This window comes from Aphelocoma coerulescens, chromosome 5 (assembly GCF_041296385.1).
Source record: "Aphelocoma coerulescens isolate FSJ_1873_10779 chromosome 5, UR_Acoe_1.0, whole genome shotgun sequence".
Taxonomy (NCBI): Eukaryota; Metazoa; Chordata; class Aves; order Passeriformes; family Corvidae; genus Aphelocoma; species Aphelocoma coerulescens.
In genome coordinates this window covers 45,766,662-45,782,283 of record NC_091019.1, presented here as the reverse complement: position 1 = coordinate 45,782,283, position 15,622 = coordinate 45,766,662, and the positions used below count along the sequence as shown (strand labels likewise).

At 42.1% G+C, this 15,622-nt stretch overlaps 1 protein-coding gene across 1 annotated transcript; it reads left to right on the top strand.

Moving 5' to 3' along the window:
- Window positions 1-55: 55 nt before the first annotated feature.
- On the top strand, window positions 56-14,165 carry ALKBH1 (alkB homolog 1, histone H2A dioxygenase). The gene is made up of 6 exons (XM_069017980.1): window positions 56-181; window positions 2,804-2,912; window positions 7,126-7,288; window positions 10,732-10,822; window positions 11,938-12,131; window positions 12,642-14,165. Exons 1-6 carry the CDS (start codon window positions 56-58, stop codon window positions 13,060-13,062), a joined length of 1,104 nt encoding a protein of 367 aa, XP_068874081.1. The 3' UTR covers window positions 13,063-14,165.
- Window positions 14,166-15,622: the final 1,457 nt, after the last annotated feature.

Genomic DNA, 15,622 nt, shown 5'->3' with positions numbered 1-15,622 from the left:
GGCGAGAGGGGAGGACGGAGAGAGGGAGGGGCGGCCCCGCCCCGGCCGGCCCGAAATGGCGGCGGCGGCCCTGACCCGTGAGGGTGGGGAGGACGCGTTTCGCCGGCTCTTTCGATTCTACCGGCAGCGCGACGCGTCCGACCTGCGGGGCGTGGTGGACTTCTCCTCGCCGGGGGGCCAGGTAATACCAGGCTGCTTCTGCCCGTGCCCCGCGGCGAGCGGCTCGAAGGGCGTCCCGCTCTCTGCGCGGTGTCTCTGCGGGGCTGTGGCGGTGTCGTTGCAGCCCGTTTTCTCCACCTGCTGTTCCCCTTCGTGCCCGACGCCGAATCCCTGGTGCCGCCCCGTTTCTGCCTAGAGGACGCTGCACTCGAGCGCTGACCCTCTTAGGGATCCCTGTGATGTTTTACAAATGACGGCGTGACCTGAGAGGGGCAGCTGGGACGGGCCCGTGGCCCCTCTGCGTGCGGGTCCCTAAGCCGGGCGCGCCCAGGGTCCCCCTGGGCCATGGGGCGCTGCCCGAGGGAACAGGGTGCCGTGCGGCCGCCCCTGGCCAGCGCCATGCCTAGTCACGGATTTACTACTTTTGCTGATACTTCATAATGTTTCATTAGCTCCCTACTCTGCACTAGGGAATCTTCAAAGCTTCTAATAGAACCACGTGATACTTAAGCAGTGGAACGTATTGACATAAAACCCCCCAAGTTTCGCTCTTGGAGCTGACACTGTTTCCTGGGCCTCCTGGCCTTTGTCTTAGCCCTGAAGCACTTGGGTGAGCTGGGATCAGCTGCCCCTTGCTGTGCTGTCTTCCCCCTAGTCAAGTTTCTTCTCCCTTCTCACTCCTGTACAATAAATGCTTGGCTCAGTCATCAGGGCGAGTTCAGCTGTTGCAGTGGGTTGGGGAGCACAGCTGAAAGCAGTAGCCATCATAGTGATTTACTATGCCTTTAATGATGAAGAAATGATCCTTAAAACTTGTCTTCTGTTTTGTCACCTCACAGAAGGATGACGCATAGCTGCTGAAGTGTTGTTAACCAGGGATTTTCTACTTAGGAGCCTATGTCAAAAAAAGGAGTGGGGAATATAGTTAAAATGAAGCTTTGCCTAATTTTTCATAGTTTCAATGCTTAGTCTTTTCTTTTTAGTGTTCTATTCAGGCATTTATTTTTCTATCTTTTTGGACTATAATTTTACTGTTGCTAATGGAACACAAAACCTGACCCATATGAAATTGTTAGAGGCATTAGAATTAACCAATGAAGTTGTTTACATTTCAGCCTTTCTTGAGCTTGCAGCAGTCCTATATTTGGTAAAGGATTACAGCATTATGGCTCTTCTGGGAAGTTCAGAGTATTTGAAAACATCACAAGGATCTGTCTTCTCTCAATATGATTCTTTTTGTGCCTGTTACTTTCTAAGATCAGGTGACAGTTTACTAGTGAAAACATCTTTTATTCCTCTTTCCCCCAGGTTAAAAACATCTGGCTTTTCTCTTTAAGAGCTGCAGGCTGGCCCAGATAATATTGCTTCTTTTTTCTTAGAAAACTGCTTCAAGCAATTGAGCTCTTCAGTGAAGTGTGACATACCCCATCTGCCCTGTTATCGGACTTATTTAACTGATTCAGCACATGTAATTCTTCAGCATAGAAACATCTCCTGTTCCTCAGAAGCCCAAGCAACAGCTGGTGTGGACGCACTTTGAGCAGGCAAAAGTGATGTGGCAGAGTTTTGGTCAGAGGATGAGCCTTCCTGGGGACATTCTGTGGATAGGACTATGAAGTAAGCTCCTCAAGGCTGGCACTCACAGAGCTGCTTTTGACAGAGAGCTGAAAAATGGGTAAAACTAACTACATTGCCAGAAGGTGCTGTCCAGCAGTAATTCAGAATTTCTTAGAAATTCAATGTATGTAATTTAGTTCTGTTGCTCATAAAATGTTAACCAGAGCTGTCAGCTGCAAAGAGACTGATTTACACATGCACCACTACAGAGGCTGTGTGCAAAGGCCTTAATTTGATATACACTTTTAAGTTGTTACAAAGTCTTGCAGTCTCTGCCTGTTTATTCCTACTGTGCCTGGCCATCTCTTTCCTTATATGAGCCTGTACTTTTCCACTGCTGCATGGAGAGCTGGACTGGGCAACTAAGCCAGAACAAAACCAACATGCCTCTACTCTGCCCTCCTCAAGACAGTTCCCTGTCCTAAGTGAAGAAGGGAGTGAGAACACAGTAGAATGAGTTTGGTGGGGTTTTTTCAGCAAACGTTAGCTTAAATACATGTGTTATTGCAACCCAAGAGAATATGTCCAGTAAGTACATCTTGCCGAGCCTTGAGCTGGTGATCCTGCTGTTGGGAACAGAAGTGGCAGGGTGGCATTCAGAATTGACAGGGTTTCTGTAGTCCTTCACATCGGACAGCTTTGGCTAGTTCATCACTGTACTGCTTATCCTTCTGTAAATTAGAGATGAGAATAGTCATCTACTCTATAGGATCAGGAGCAACTTGTATTTGGAATGTTCTTCGAAGTATAAAGTGTTATGAGTATATTGCTCTCTAATGGAGGTTGATAATTACCAGAATGTTTTACAATAATTAGGCTGTACTGTGGAAAAATCATGACGAATTTTTTTCTCATTGGTATATATTGTTTGGGTTTTTTTATGAGTGGGGGACACTTCTCCTCATCCCTAAGTAAAACCTGTAGTAATACATTCAAGTGTGGTAGCACTCTTCCTTTTAGATGCTATTTTTGGAGGAGTTTTGTGTTTCTCACTTTTTTTTTAACCAGAACAGTTTCCTTTTTCCAGGTGTTCAGATCACAGCTCAGTATTTCTTCAGTCAGTGATCAAGATGCCTACAGAGCAGGATTACGGCCAGTTAGCCAGTGGAAAGCCTATGGCCTCAGTGGGTATCCAGGTAGGTGCGTCTGATTTCAAGAAAAATTAAACACAACCTTGTTGCTTTGAATTAATGCAACTTCAGTCTTACCTTTCTTGTCCTGACTGAAAAAGCTATTTTGGTTTGCCTAAGTGTAATTTAATGTTGTCATAAGTGAGGAGGACGAACAAATCGGCTAAAGGGTGGGATGCAGCAATATTTATGAAGGTGAGAAGAGCCAGTTGTTTCACAGTGAGATCAACCAGACCACAGCTCATGAGAATGGGTTCCTCTTGCCTTTGGCAGAGACTTTATTTCTGTATAATCTGTTTTTTCTCAATATATATCATGCACATTGGGTACATGGCTGAAATACAGTAGTTTCACAGTTGAAGTGTGGCATCTACTTGTCAGTGTAGGACACCGAGTACAGTAAGTGAATTCAATATACAGAGTAATTTCTTCTGGCAAATTATTTCAGAAATGGAAATATGTTTTAGTTTGCAGTTTACCTGGTAGAGTCACAGAGGGGCATTAGGTTGGAAGGCACCTCCAGAGGTCTAGGCCAACACCCTGCTTAAAGCAGGATGAAGTTGCAAGTTAGATCAGGATGCTGACAGCTTTGTACGGATAAATTCTGGAAATCTCTAAGGACAGAGATTACACACCCTCTCTGGGCACCTGTACCAATGTTTGGCCATGTTTTTTTCCTAAACCTTATATCTAATAAAAATTTGTCTTGCTGTTATTTGTGACTGGTGTCTCTCCTAATCTTGCTGTGCACATCTGAGAAGAATCTGGCTCCCCTCCTCTCTCTGTAGGTAGTGCTCAATACCAGGATGTGTCACCAGCCCTCACTGCTGCTCACACAGTTTTTCCTCAAGGCAGCCTGGCCTTGGCTTGGAGCTGCTCTTAGCCCTTGGGCCCATATTGTTGCATGGGGTTTTTCTGCCCCTGATGCAGAATTACCACTGTTGAACTTCCTGAGATTCTCTTTAGCCCATTCCTTCATTTGTCAAAGTCCCTTTCAGGTGCAGTAGTAGCCTCCAGCATATTCATTGCTGCCCCAATTTAGTGTAATCTGTAAGTGAAATGGGGTGAGCATCCCATCATCCATGTTGTTGATGTAGATGTAGTTATCAGTCTTTGCCCCAGGATCAAAGAGCTCATAACAGCTGCTGGTGAGACTTTGAATCATCAGATCACTATTCTTTAAGCCTGGTGATCCAGCCACCTTTTGCTTACCCTTTCAATGTCCCCAAAAAATTTATGGGCCCCCAGTTTGCCTCCAATGATGCTGCAGGAGACCAAGTGGAAAACTTTCCTTAAGCCAAGGTAAACAACATCCCCTGTTTTCCCTTTGTCTGGACATCTCACTGTAGCAGGCAATAAGGCTGGTTGGACAAAATTTGCCTTTCATGCTGTCTGTTCTCAACCACTGTGTGTCTGGAAGCAGCTGCCATGAAAGTTTGCTTCATAATTTCATCAGGGGTTTTGGTAAGGCTGGTGACTTTGTAGTTCCCCAGATCCTCCTTATTTCAGGGATTTTTGTTTGATTAATTTTGTTTTTTCTCATGTTTCTTTTGGTTCATTGGGACCTCAGTCAGTTTCTGTGGGTGGTTGCTATGAAGCCAGCCTACCATTTCTGAAACTGAAGCAGCCATGCTACCCATCTGGCATGTTTAATACACAGGGAATTGAATAACTTCAGGAGAAAGGCTTCTGCCTCTTCTTGCCTCTATAAATGTTTTGTTCCACTTACCTGTCATATTATAGCTGCCCTCGCTTGGTCTGCCTGCCATTTACTGTCTGTCTAAACGTCTTTCCTAGTAATTACATAGGGGCTGTGGGGAATCACAGGTTTTCCACTTAACTGCATTTTTCTTCTGCTTTGGCAAAGGAAACCTTTTACTAAAATGAAATGCAAATACATTGACAAATTATCTGTCCTGTTTAGAATCAAGTCATGTGGACTTGAAAAGAATAATATTTTATCATTTTTCAGCTACCTTTATCTGGACATCCTGAAACAGTAGGAGATGTGTAACCAACTGTCCCAATAGCCTTCTAAGTGAAGTAAGAATTTCTTTAGTTTGTCTATGAGCGAATGGAAAGGAAGTAATCTGGTTTTGTCCACACAGTAAGCAATGAAATAGAAGACTAAGGGATCTGGGTGAATTTCTATTGTGGTGTCCTGAGTTCTGTGAGAAGCATGTGATGCTGTCTTTGGGTCTTTGTAATTGACACACTTTTTTTTATGAGAGGTTTTTCTTGCTGTTAGACATCTGCATGTCTTATCCTTCCTTTTTCTGAGGTTGGAGACCACTTTCAGTAGGTACGAATTAATTCCTAGTTTGTAGCAAGATAGTGCTGCAGTAAGAGAATTGCATCTGCTTCCTCAGGGCAGCTTTCTTTAGTATACAGATTCATAAAGAATAATTCTTTTGCCCTTCCCCCCACATCTTTCAAGGCGAAGAGGTTTAGTTACATTGTCTTCAAAGTTTGTCTGTGGTGTTTCTGAACTTCAGTCAGTTCAGAAAGATTGCTACAGAAATACATTTCTTATTTCTTACTCTTCTCCCTCCTGTGTGTGCAAGTCACTGATTCTAGCGCTATTAATCTTTGCTCTATGTTTGCATAGAATTTTGTAGTAAAACTCTGCAACTGTTAGAAATTCAGTTCCTGTCTTTCTTGACACAATAAGCATAATAGTAACCCACGTTTTAGTTGTTACTGCTTTTGTAACTCTAGACCAGTCTAGTTTCTTAGGAGAAACCTAGGTCAAGGAAAGGTTTGGAGAGACATGAGCATGTTCTAAGCTTGTGATATAAAAGCCGTAAAATCTGGATTCCTGTTCTCATCTCTGCTTGTAACTACCCCTCCAGGCTTCAATGCCTTTATTAATACCTGGGGATAATACATACATAGTAGAGTGTAATTTCATGAATGTAGTAAAGTGCTTCAAGGACTCCACATCAAAAACTGTAGACAGGATGGGCAATATTATTATTCTGTTCTATGCAGATGCCAGCAGAAAGTAAATGTAATGCTTCTGGCAAAGAAACTTCTTGTGGCCAAACCTATCAGAAGGCCACCATAGTCTGAAAGTGCAGGAAACAGAGTGAAGTGAGTGACCGACCATGTGTTATTAATACACTAAAGGCTTTCTTTCTAACCAGTTACTTTAATCTTGAATCTGTGAGGTATGCTGGCAGGTTGCTCTTTTTGTATTTTTATTACCACTTTCACAAGGCAAGTTTGTATCCTGCTAAGACTCCTAGCTTTGCTGCTTCTTTTTTCATCTATTTTTGTTTCTGCTAACTTGATGTGACTGAGAAGTTCAAAAAGATAGAGTAGGCCAAAACCTTAAAACCTCCTTTTCCTTTGTTCCTCTTACGTCCTTATCTCTCTCTGCATGTGGATTTTGTGTTGGTGAGCCTTACTGAATTGACAGTCTCTGAGAGAGTGCCTTGATTCTCAGAGTAGGTACATTCAGATTAGTAGCTTTTCTCATATGGGCTACTGGTTGAACCCTGCCTGAGGTGCCTGGCTAAATGAATGTGCAGAATAGCTGCATGTTTATTTTGTTTTGTTAATTAACAATGCCTGCAAAGTATTTGCAGTTCAACAAGCAGTTTGGGATATTATTTGACTTTCATGCCCCTTTCTAAGTGTAACTGTATCAAAATGCAAATGTGGATACAACCAGACTTACCTGGAAATAAGCATGAAGCAAAGGGGAGGACACTACATTACTAGACACTTGCTCAGCCCAGGAACTTCTTTCTGAAGTAGCAATAGGAAGGAAGTATGAGTTCAGAGACAGGATAAAGTTAGTTTGAAGTGTAGAAAAACTAGGCCAGAATTACTTTAATTTTGCAGGGCTTAAGAGAAAAGTCATGCTGAATAATTGAAAAAATAAATTTTCCTCCAAACCAATTGGATTTCCATATTATAACTCCTTTGTCTCCTGTAATCAATATGCCTTACACAGATATGTCCTTTATTGTCATTTTTTGTTTGGACCAGAGGCTGCCCTCTCTGCCTTTTCCCTTGTGCCATCATTTGTTTTTTTCTGAAAAAAAACCCCAGTAAGTTTTAACTTAACTATAATAGATTTCATCAGCTTATATGCACAGTCAATTTTTTTCACTACTTCTGACTCCTGTCCTTTGCTCTAGATTCAGAAAAAAAATAGGAAAACTCCTAATCATACTTTCTCTCCATCCTCTCCTTTTTTATTTGTGGTCAGGGTTTATTTTCATACCAAACCCATTCCTTCCGGGCTGCCAGCGTCACTGGGTGAAGCAGTGTCTCAAGCTGTACCCTGAGAAACCCAATGTCTGCAACCTGGACCTGCACATGGCTCCTGAGAAGACCATGGACCTGTGGGGACAGAGCAAGGAGCAGCTTAGGTAACTCCACTATAACCTTTGGTGGTCAAAACTAATGGAGCCAGATCTCACCTCTGAGAAGGTCTAAGAAAATGGAGCAGAAAAGGAAAGCTGAAGAAGATTGTGTACATGCTGGCAGCATACAGATGGTGTCACACCAAGTTAAAGATGGATATTTCATGACTTCACGTGCATCCTTGTTAATTCCTTGTTAATTCTCTGCTTTCATGCTCAGTGGGATTTTCTAGTAGCACATTGTTCTAAAGCCATCAGTGAAATGTTAAATAGTGACCCTGGCTGATGTGGTGCTTGGAAGCTTGCTAAACTCAGCTACGGGTAGAACCATGAAGTCCTCCTAGGCCTCAGTTATCCTGAGGCAAAAGGGATCCTTTCCAAAACTCCCCACTAATGGTAGCACTTCTTCTCAGTCAGCTCTTAGACCTAGTACGCTGTAATTCTGCTGTTAGCAGTACTCTCTTGTGCTTCTTAAATCTACCAGTTTCTGTGTTCTTATTTTCTAAAGTATTTCTTTTAGTTTGGTTTTGTTTGTGGTTCTTAATTCAGCATGACATTGAATTAAATGTACCATTTTAATGGCAATCCTGTTTAATCTGAAAGATTCCTTCAGGTTCAGAATTCTGCGGCTGATGCAGTTGCCTTTCCTCTACCTGATTTGAAATTTAATGGAGAATTTGTCCCCGTTTTGAAGTCAAGTAGAAAGTTTAATTTAAAGAAAAAGTCTTTTAAAGCTTGAACTTTATTAACGTCACCTGTAAAAATACATATAAGACAGACTGTTTACACAACCTTTTAGCCACTTGGATATTTATCATTACCTTATTGATTTCACTGCTCATTTTTCATAATGACTGTTTCATGTGATGGTGCAGAGTTCCCTACAATGCTCATCTTCCACCTCAGTCTCTTAGTGAGATTGACGTGCTGAGATTTTTCTTCAAAAAAACTCTTGACATCTACAAGATACAGAATGGCAAAAGCAAGATCTGGACTTCTAGCTGTTTGCACCTAGGAGAGAAATTATGCCCTCTAGGCTCGATCAGAATTAGCTACAGAAATGTAGATGCCATTTTTGTGTTTCATCAAGGATGAAAAATTGTTCTTTGAAAGGATTGTGCATTATGCCCAGTGGCTGAAAAAAGTGGGGTACTGTTCCAGCTTGACAGGCCTCTCCCAGCAGGACCTCCTGGGTGCAGAGAATGATCAGAACAGAAGTTCATTTGCAGCTGAATCCAGTTCAGTTGAAAACAGTGTTTGGAAGACTGATGGCTAGCAGCAACACTGGCAGTTTTATGAAGTACTTGCCTAAGTCTTCAAGTGAGCAAACTGCTGTATTGTGCTTATACCTAGGGGCAGCAGATCAAAACTAGCCAGCCTCTCTAGTATCTGTAGTGAAAGCCTTTCTAGGAGTCGAGAAACAGTGCTTAACTAAAAAGAGGTCTACTTCCAAGATTTAATGCTTTTTAAGCCTCAGGATGATGGCATGCATGTCCTTGGGGCTTACCTGCTCTTTTTAGGATGCAGGAGTCACAAGGTAGGGTGAATCTATACAGTTCCTAGACATAAATGCTGTGCTTTCCTCACAAAGTGGAGCCTGGGTATTGTCTCTGGTACTGGGGACAATTAAAAGCATAAAAGGGGATAGAGCATTCCCCCAAGGGAGATATATAGGTATGTCCATCTTTGTGTATAAGGAAAAGGCTGGAGGGGTTTTACAGATGCAATCATGACCAGCAAATAAAGACACAAGGGATCTTCAGACCAAAGCTCCCATGCTTGTTCTAACATAGTTATACTAGACCTTTTCTGTGTTTTCCTGCAGGACCTCATTGTTTCAAGATACACAACACTCACACTTTCCCCTTCTTAGCAATCAGACATGAAATCACATGCAGAATACCAAGTTCTGGGAATGAGGACTTCCCACATGCATTTGGGCTCTTGCTGTTGTCCAGACACTCTAGCACTGTAGCGAAAGAAGGGCACTTTTGAAAGGCACATGCTAAAAATGTTTCATTATGAACATTGGTAATTGAAGGTTTTACAGGAACAAGTTGTGGGCTCCGTGTTTTCTAAATGCTGTGTTACCTGCTTGTAGGCTACACAAATTGTTCCAAGCAGCATGTGTTTGACAGTTACTCTGTTGGTGTTTATGGTAATTGCAGTTGCTGTTACCATATGACAGATGGAAGTTGGCAAGACTACTTTCAGTAATCAGTGAGCTAAGAAAAATTACTAAAGGTAGAGAAACTGGTCTTTTACTCTGGTCCTGGTTTATCTTAGGAGCTATCAGCATGGCATACTTGAAGGGCAGGAACAAGCTGCATATCCAGGTAGAAATGCACACTAAATGCAGATGTTTGACTGAGACTTGACCATGGCAGCACAAATACAAATCTTTTTTTTGTAAAAGAGAGCATGTTTTGCTGAATTAATGAGGCTATAAATGGGAGCCAACTGTCTGGTGCTACTGCTTATCTTCTGAGTGTATTTCCCTTTTCTCTCTTTTTCTTTTTTTACCATACCACGTGACTTGACTTGAGAAAAATAAGCTGAAATTGCTGGAATGAGTAGACTAGAAGATAGATGTGTACCTTCCTTTTTGTATTTGTCACTAACATACTTCTGTCTTATTTAGTTACTTATACTCTGTAACTTTTCAAGAGCTTTTCCACAGTCCTACTAAAAGCCCGTCCTTTAAGCCTCTTGCTTTCATCACCTTCAAGTAAGAATGATGGTAAATTGGTGTGTGGCTTCAGACCACTCAGTCCCTTTACTTTAGGGTTGTCATGTGATAAGAACAGTTCTTTGTCCTGCGTAGCAGCCTGGATAAGGGGACACCTGCAGTCTGGACTTCTTGACACTGTGGTCATAGCTAGAGAAGTCTTGCTTTTTACTGTGACTCAGTCTGTCCTAAGGACGTTTTATCAAAGCACCAAGTAGTAGAACTCACCATCCTTTGCAGTATTAGGCAGCATGCTGTGTTTCACTGTCAGGAAACTCATTTTTCTTTCTTGTAATTTTCCAGTAGGTACCTAGAATATTTTTTCCTTGCATTTACACCTTTAGATCTTCAGATTCCAGTCTTTCAGGTGCTCAAATAGGACATGTTTAATTCTGATTTCTAAATCTGCGCAGCTCATTGTGTTGTTTCCATCTGATAACCTCTTAGGTACCATGTTGAAAATACAAGCTTTCAAACTGACAACAGTTGGCAGTAGGCCCCATAGCTTGCACACATTGCATGAACTAAATGTTCAGGGTCTTTGGAGGAAGAAAGTATTGGCACTGAAAATAAAAGTTTAGTATTGATTGGTTTTAATAGCATTGATTGGTTTTAATAGGCTGTGAAATGGATGAGTGAATCTCATTACTGTATGCTGCACTACCAGAAGACCCCTCAGAAATTAACACATATCCTATTTCTTTATATTTTGTCTCTGTAGAAGGAAAGGTTCCAGTAAATGGGAGCCCAGGAGCCTATTGGAGAAGCTGCGCTGGGTCACCCTTGGTTACCATTATAACTGGAATACTAAGGTATTGAGATTAAATTCTTCTCCATTTTTCTTAGCCATAAGCACTCAGAATGGCAAACAGAGAAGAACACCATGGAATAAAATGTTTATGATCCTACAAGACAGTATGGAGGAAAGGCACTAACAAACTGTGTTTTCAAGAACATTTTAATCTGTATTACCTTACTGTGAAGGGTTTAACAGCAAAAGTCCATTGCTGCATTCTTTCCTTTGAAAGTTAACATAAGAGCATGCACTCAGCTCTAAACCTGCAGCTATTTCAGAGTAAAGTGGCATTTTTGCCTACCAAAAGGGATGATTAAAAAAGCATTGCTAAATAAAGCTGACCGTGACTTCTGGGAAACTCCTCTTCTTGGGAGGGTTGAGCAGGAGCAAGAAGAGACTGCTGCTCTTGTGATTTTGAGCTTAAGGAAGTCTGAACCAGTATAGCACATTCTTACCAACCAACAGCTGTTTTGAGGATCCTGATCAAAATAAACTATTTTCGTAAGACTGAGATAGATGGAAGCTGATAAACACGGGCAGAGTGAATATGCATCTTATCTGTATACTGCAGATAACCAAATCTGCTTGCAGCTTTTTATTTACCAGATCAACTTGTTACTGGATGGCCTTAATAAAAGTTTGGTTATTATCTTCCAGTCCTCTCAGAATCACTCATGGGAGAGAGAAAAAGTAGGTTTGCAACTGATTACTGTTTCTTACTCGTGAAAGAATAAGATGCTTGAGAATAAAGATGGTTGTTTTGGAGCTCTGTTGATGAGCTACAGGACTGTCTTTCCATTGGCAGCTTCAGGTTGTGACTGAGAAGATCCTCAGGATGTTGGTACTAATCTTACTGATTTCAAGTTTAGCATCTAGATATAATGATTAACTTCACAATTCATTGAATCTCTGGCACTCTCAGCCTAGGCCACGATTTTAATGGTAAGAGGTAGACTTGCTGTGGTTCTGCCTGTGCTGTAGTCATTTTCTAGGCAAATGTGATGTCCTTCTCCATGGCTATGAGCCAGACACTTTCAAGTTCTTTTTCAGTGTTTGTTTACGGTTGTATTTGCTGCTCTGATGTGTTGGGTGTGGCTTTCTTTTTTTTTCTCCCCCCTCTCATCCTTCCAGAAGTACTCAGCAAATCACCACACTCCTTTCCCCTCAGACCTTGCATTCCTATCAGAACAAGTGGCTGCAGCCTGTGGGTTCCGGGGTTTCCAAGCCCAAGCAGGGATCTTGAACTACTATCATTTTGACTCTTCACTGGGAATTCATGTGGATGAGTCTGAACTAGACCATTCTCGGCCCCTGCTATCATTCAGGTGAGTCAAGGAAAGCACACTTGAGTGTTATGGAAAGATTGGTGGCTTTTTTCTAGGGTTGCATATGGTTAGAGGAAGGCAGTATCATGTAGTTTGGGTATATAATCTTCACTGTCAGAAGATCTGATTAGTAGTAGGTCAGGGACATAGGTTTTTCTTTAAGGACTGCTTGAATAGCATGGTTGTAGTGCCTGGAGTGAAGAGTTCTTTTGCACAGAGCAGAGTTCTGTTCTAAAGCAGCAGTGTCAGTTAGGTACTAAAGAAGTATCTCAGCAGAGCTTCAGACCTGGCAGGGCAATTGCTCACACTGTGCCTGTCTTGAACCAGATCTCTTAGCCTGTTTGCCATGTTCCCACTGAAAAGTTGTTCTTAGCAGTCCATCTGGTTTTTGTGATTGCTTGGGGTGTTTTTCATAAAGGAATTTAACTACTGATATTTCTTCCTGTGTAGAAAATTGTTCTCTACCTGAATTTGTTTTCTCTTCTCTCTCCATCCTTATACCATCTCTAGTTTTGGGCAATCCTCGATATTTTTGCTTGGGGGCCTGAAGCGGGAGGAGGCCCCGACAGCAATGTTCATGCACAGTGGAGATATCATGGTGATGTCTGGCTTCAGCCGCCTGCTGTACCATGCTGTTCCCCGCGTCCTCCCCAACCCCGAGGGCACAGCTCTGCCTTCGTGCCTCGACCAAGCTCTTTCTTCAGACCTTCCTGTTGGCTCAGTCATTGAGCACAGCTCTGATGAGGATTGGCAGGTGTGTGCCAAGTACCTGCAGTCCTCCCGCATCAACATGACTATTCGACAGGTGTTGGCTGAGGGTCAGAAATTTCCAGAGGAATCTGGGACAAATGGAAAGGGCCAAGCACCCTCTGAAGACAGTCATCATGAGAACAGCAAAGCCAAAAGACATAAACCAAACACAGTCAGCTGAAACCAGGAGATCATACTGACATGGACTGGACAGGCAATCTCCATATGGAATTAGGAACTAGTGTAATACTGGAAGTCACTTGTCTGTATTGCGGTTAATAAACTTGTGCAGAATAAATGTAGTCCTTCTTGCTGTAATAAATAGGTGGGAGGAGAAAAAGAATTTAAAAGGAAAGGAAGGATGAGTTCAGGACTCAGGAGATGAACTCTATTGGCATTTTGTTGGCAGATGTTTACAGGTATTTTAAAATACCTGTATGTCAGAGAATTTTAAGCTTGGTTAAGCTTAGATGTTTTAAGCTTCTGGTGAAGCTTGGTTTAAGCTTTAGGAGTGATGCTTATAAAGTATTTTGAAATCATTGGGCAGAGAGTGTTAGCAAAAGATACACAATTGCTATTTGATAGAGAATCCTGTTGGGCTTGTAAAGCCCAGCTGAAGCGAAGTAACAAGTATGGATGAGAATGAGCTGCTATGGGTGTAAGACCTATCTGCAACACTTTCAAGATAATTACTTCTACAGCAAAAATAGGTCCAGTGGTCAGAAACTGGCAGCTCCCTCAAGCAACACCTGCTGTAAGCTTGCTGTAGTCCTGTGCTTTCCTTTTGCCAGCTTGCATCCCCTCAGCTGCAGCAGAATCTGCTTTTATGAGTGGTACTGAACATCTTATCTCAGATTTTAGAGAGAAACAATTGGGGTTGATATCTACTTAGAATATTTAGTAGCTCCAACTGGGTCTCTTCCCAGTAGTATGTGACTGAGCCCAACACCCCCGTTCTTTCAAAACTGCCTTCTCTTAAGTGCCTGTGTGTTATGGTTCTCCAGTCCCAAGCTAGCATCTATAAGGAACAGAATGACTTGCAAATAGAAGCAATGAAGTTGTAAATTAAGTACCTAAAAAATTAATCAGTGACTATCTCTGTTGCCCAAAGATAAATATATTGAAACAAAGAAAAGCAGTAGCTTTTGTGCTAGTTCTTTTTAAGATTCAGACCTTCCTTTCTACTTTTTAATGCAGTTTTAATTGTTGAAGTGGAATGCACTATCCCTGGGGTATTTTTTTGCACTTTCCCAATGAATAAACTTATACAGTTTTTAAATTAAAGATGTCTATCAGTTTTGGGCTGACTATTTTCTTCTTTTCTTTTTCTCCCTGTTAGTTGTTTCAGTGTGTTGTTAGTGCTGCTGTATTCCTTGTGCAGTTCCCTCCAGGCTTTTGGATCTACTGCCTCTGCAATCTGCCAGCTCTGGTGGAGGAGCCCTCCGTTTGCCTGTAGGGCTGCTTTGCTTGTGGGCAGTTCAGAGGGCAGTTGCAGAGGAGTGTTGCCTGCAGCATCAAAGTCCAATTTGATACATATGTGGCAGATTTTCTCATGGGTAAAGTGCCTGGTCTGCTTATTTCATAGCAGGTGAATGTGTGTTTGTGTGCAATTAATTCCTTACACAATACTGCAGAAAGCTCCAGTAACTTAACGTCTGAAATAATCAGATAAGAGTTTCAATATCTTATTCTATGCTAGATGTGTGTCCTTTCTGTAGCCTAGGCCTGGTGTATTTACAGCTGAGCCCTAGGAGAGTGAATGTATTACGCAGAAAGGTTACAACATGATCAGAAAGGAAAGTTGACTGAGTCAGGCTCAGAAAACAGCAAAGATCCCTTAGTTGCACCTGAAGGTGGAGAAGGATGGAGAGGAATATCTGTTTTCCTAACTGAGAAGGCAGACTGACCTTCACCCTGGAGAGGGAGGCAAAGATTGTCCAACTCACTCATCTCTGATGATGAGACAAGACAAAGTCATGGAACTAGAAGGTGGTGAACTGGAGGTGTTTTCTTCATGTCACAGGCTGAATTGTAACTCCATGGTTTTCATGTCTTCTGTTCCCTATAAATACATAATATATGACAAGCAATTATTTATTCCAGGATTCAGTTGTTCCTGTGATTCAAGGACAAGAAACCATACTGTTTACCCTCTGCAGCTGAAAATTGTAGTAAATGCTGCAAACTACTGACAGCAGTTAGTCACGAGAAGTATCCAGTCTATTGAAGTCTTATGTTTAGATGTGACTGAGTTGAGAATTTTCTGAGTTGCTGACTTGCAGTCAAGCTTTTTACTTAATGTCATTGTGAGTGAGACAGCCCTGATCTAATTCTGTGTAAGACACCCAGAAAATGAAAAGTCCATGACCCAGAAATGGATATATGGGAAATGACCCAGAAAAAAAAAATCATCCATGTACCAAGAGAAACAACAATACGGAGAGAGAATTTCCTTGAACTGCCAGCCTAGCAGGATCATTGGTTCTTCATCCACAGCAGAGTGGAGTACAAGTGAGCAAACCACAGGGCTTCTGCAGGCTTTGCAAACTGTGGTTCCAAATTCAAATTGTAATTTCAAAGAGGCAGTAAATCCTGGCAAGAAGGCAGGATAGGGCTGCATCCAGTAATACACTCAGGAACCATTGACCTACTCCACACAGCTTTCAGTCTCACATTGCACCGCAGTTGCTTGGGTTTGTGATGACCAAACAATGTTTTTTCATAGCACTGATCAAATTTTT

Bases quoted from the DNA above. Each gene is read 5' to 3' on its own strand.
- ALKBH1 (XM_069017980.1), top strand. From the start codon at position 56: ATGGCGGCGGCGGCCCTGACCCGTGAGGGTGGGGAGGACGCGTTTCGC. The intron at 7,289-10,731 runs GTAACTCCACTA...TTGTCTCTGTAG, and splicing joins CAGAGCAAGGAGCAGCTTAG to AAGGAAAGGTTCCAGTAAAT. The intron at 12,132-12,641 runs GTGAGTCAAGGA...TACCATCTCTAG, and splicing joins CGGCCCCTGCTATCATTCAG to TTTTGGGCAATCCTCGATAT.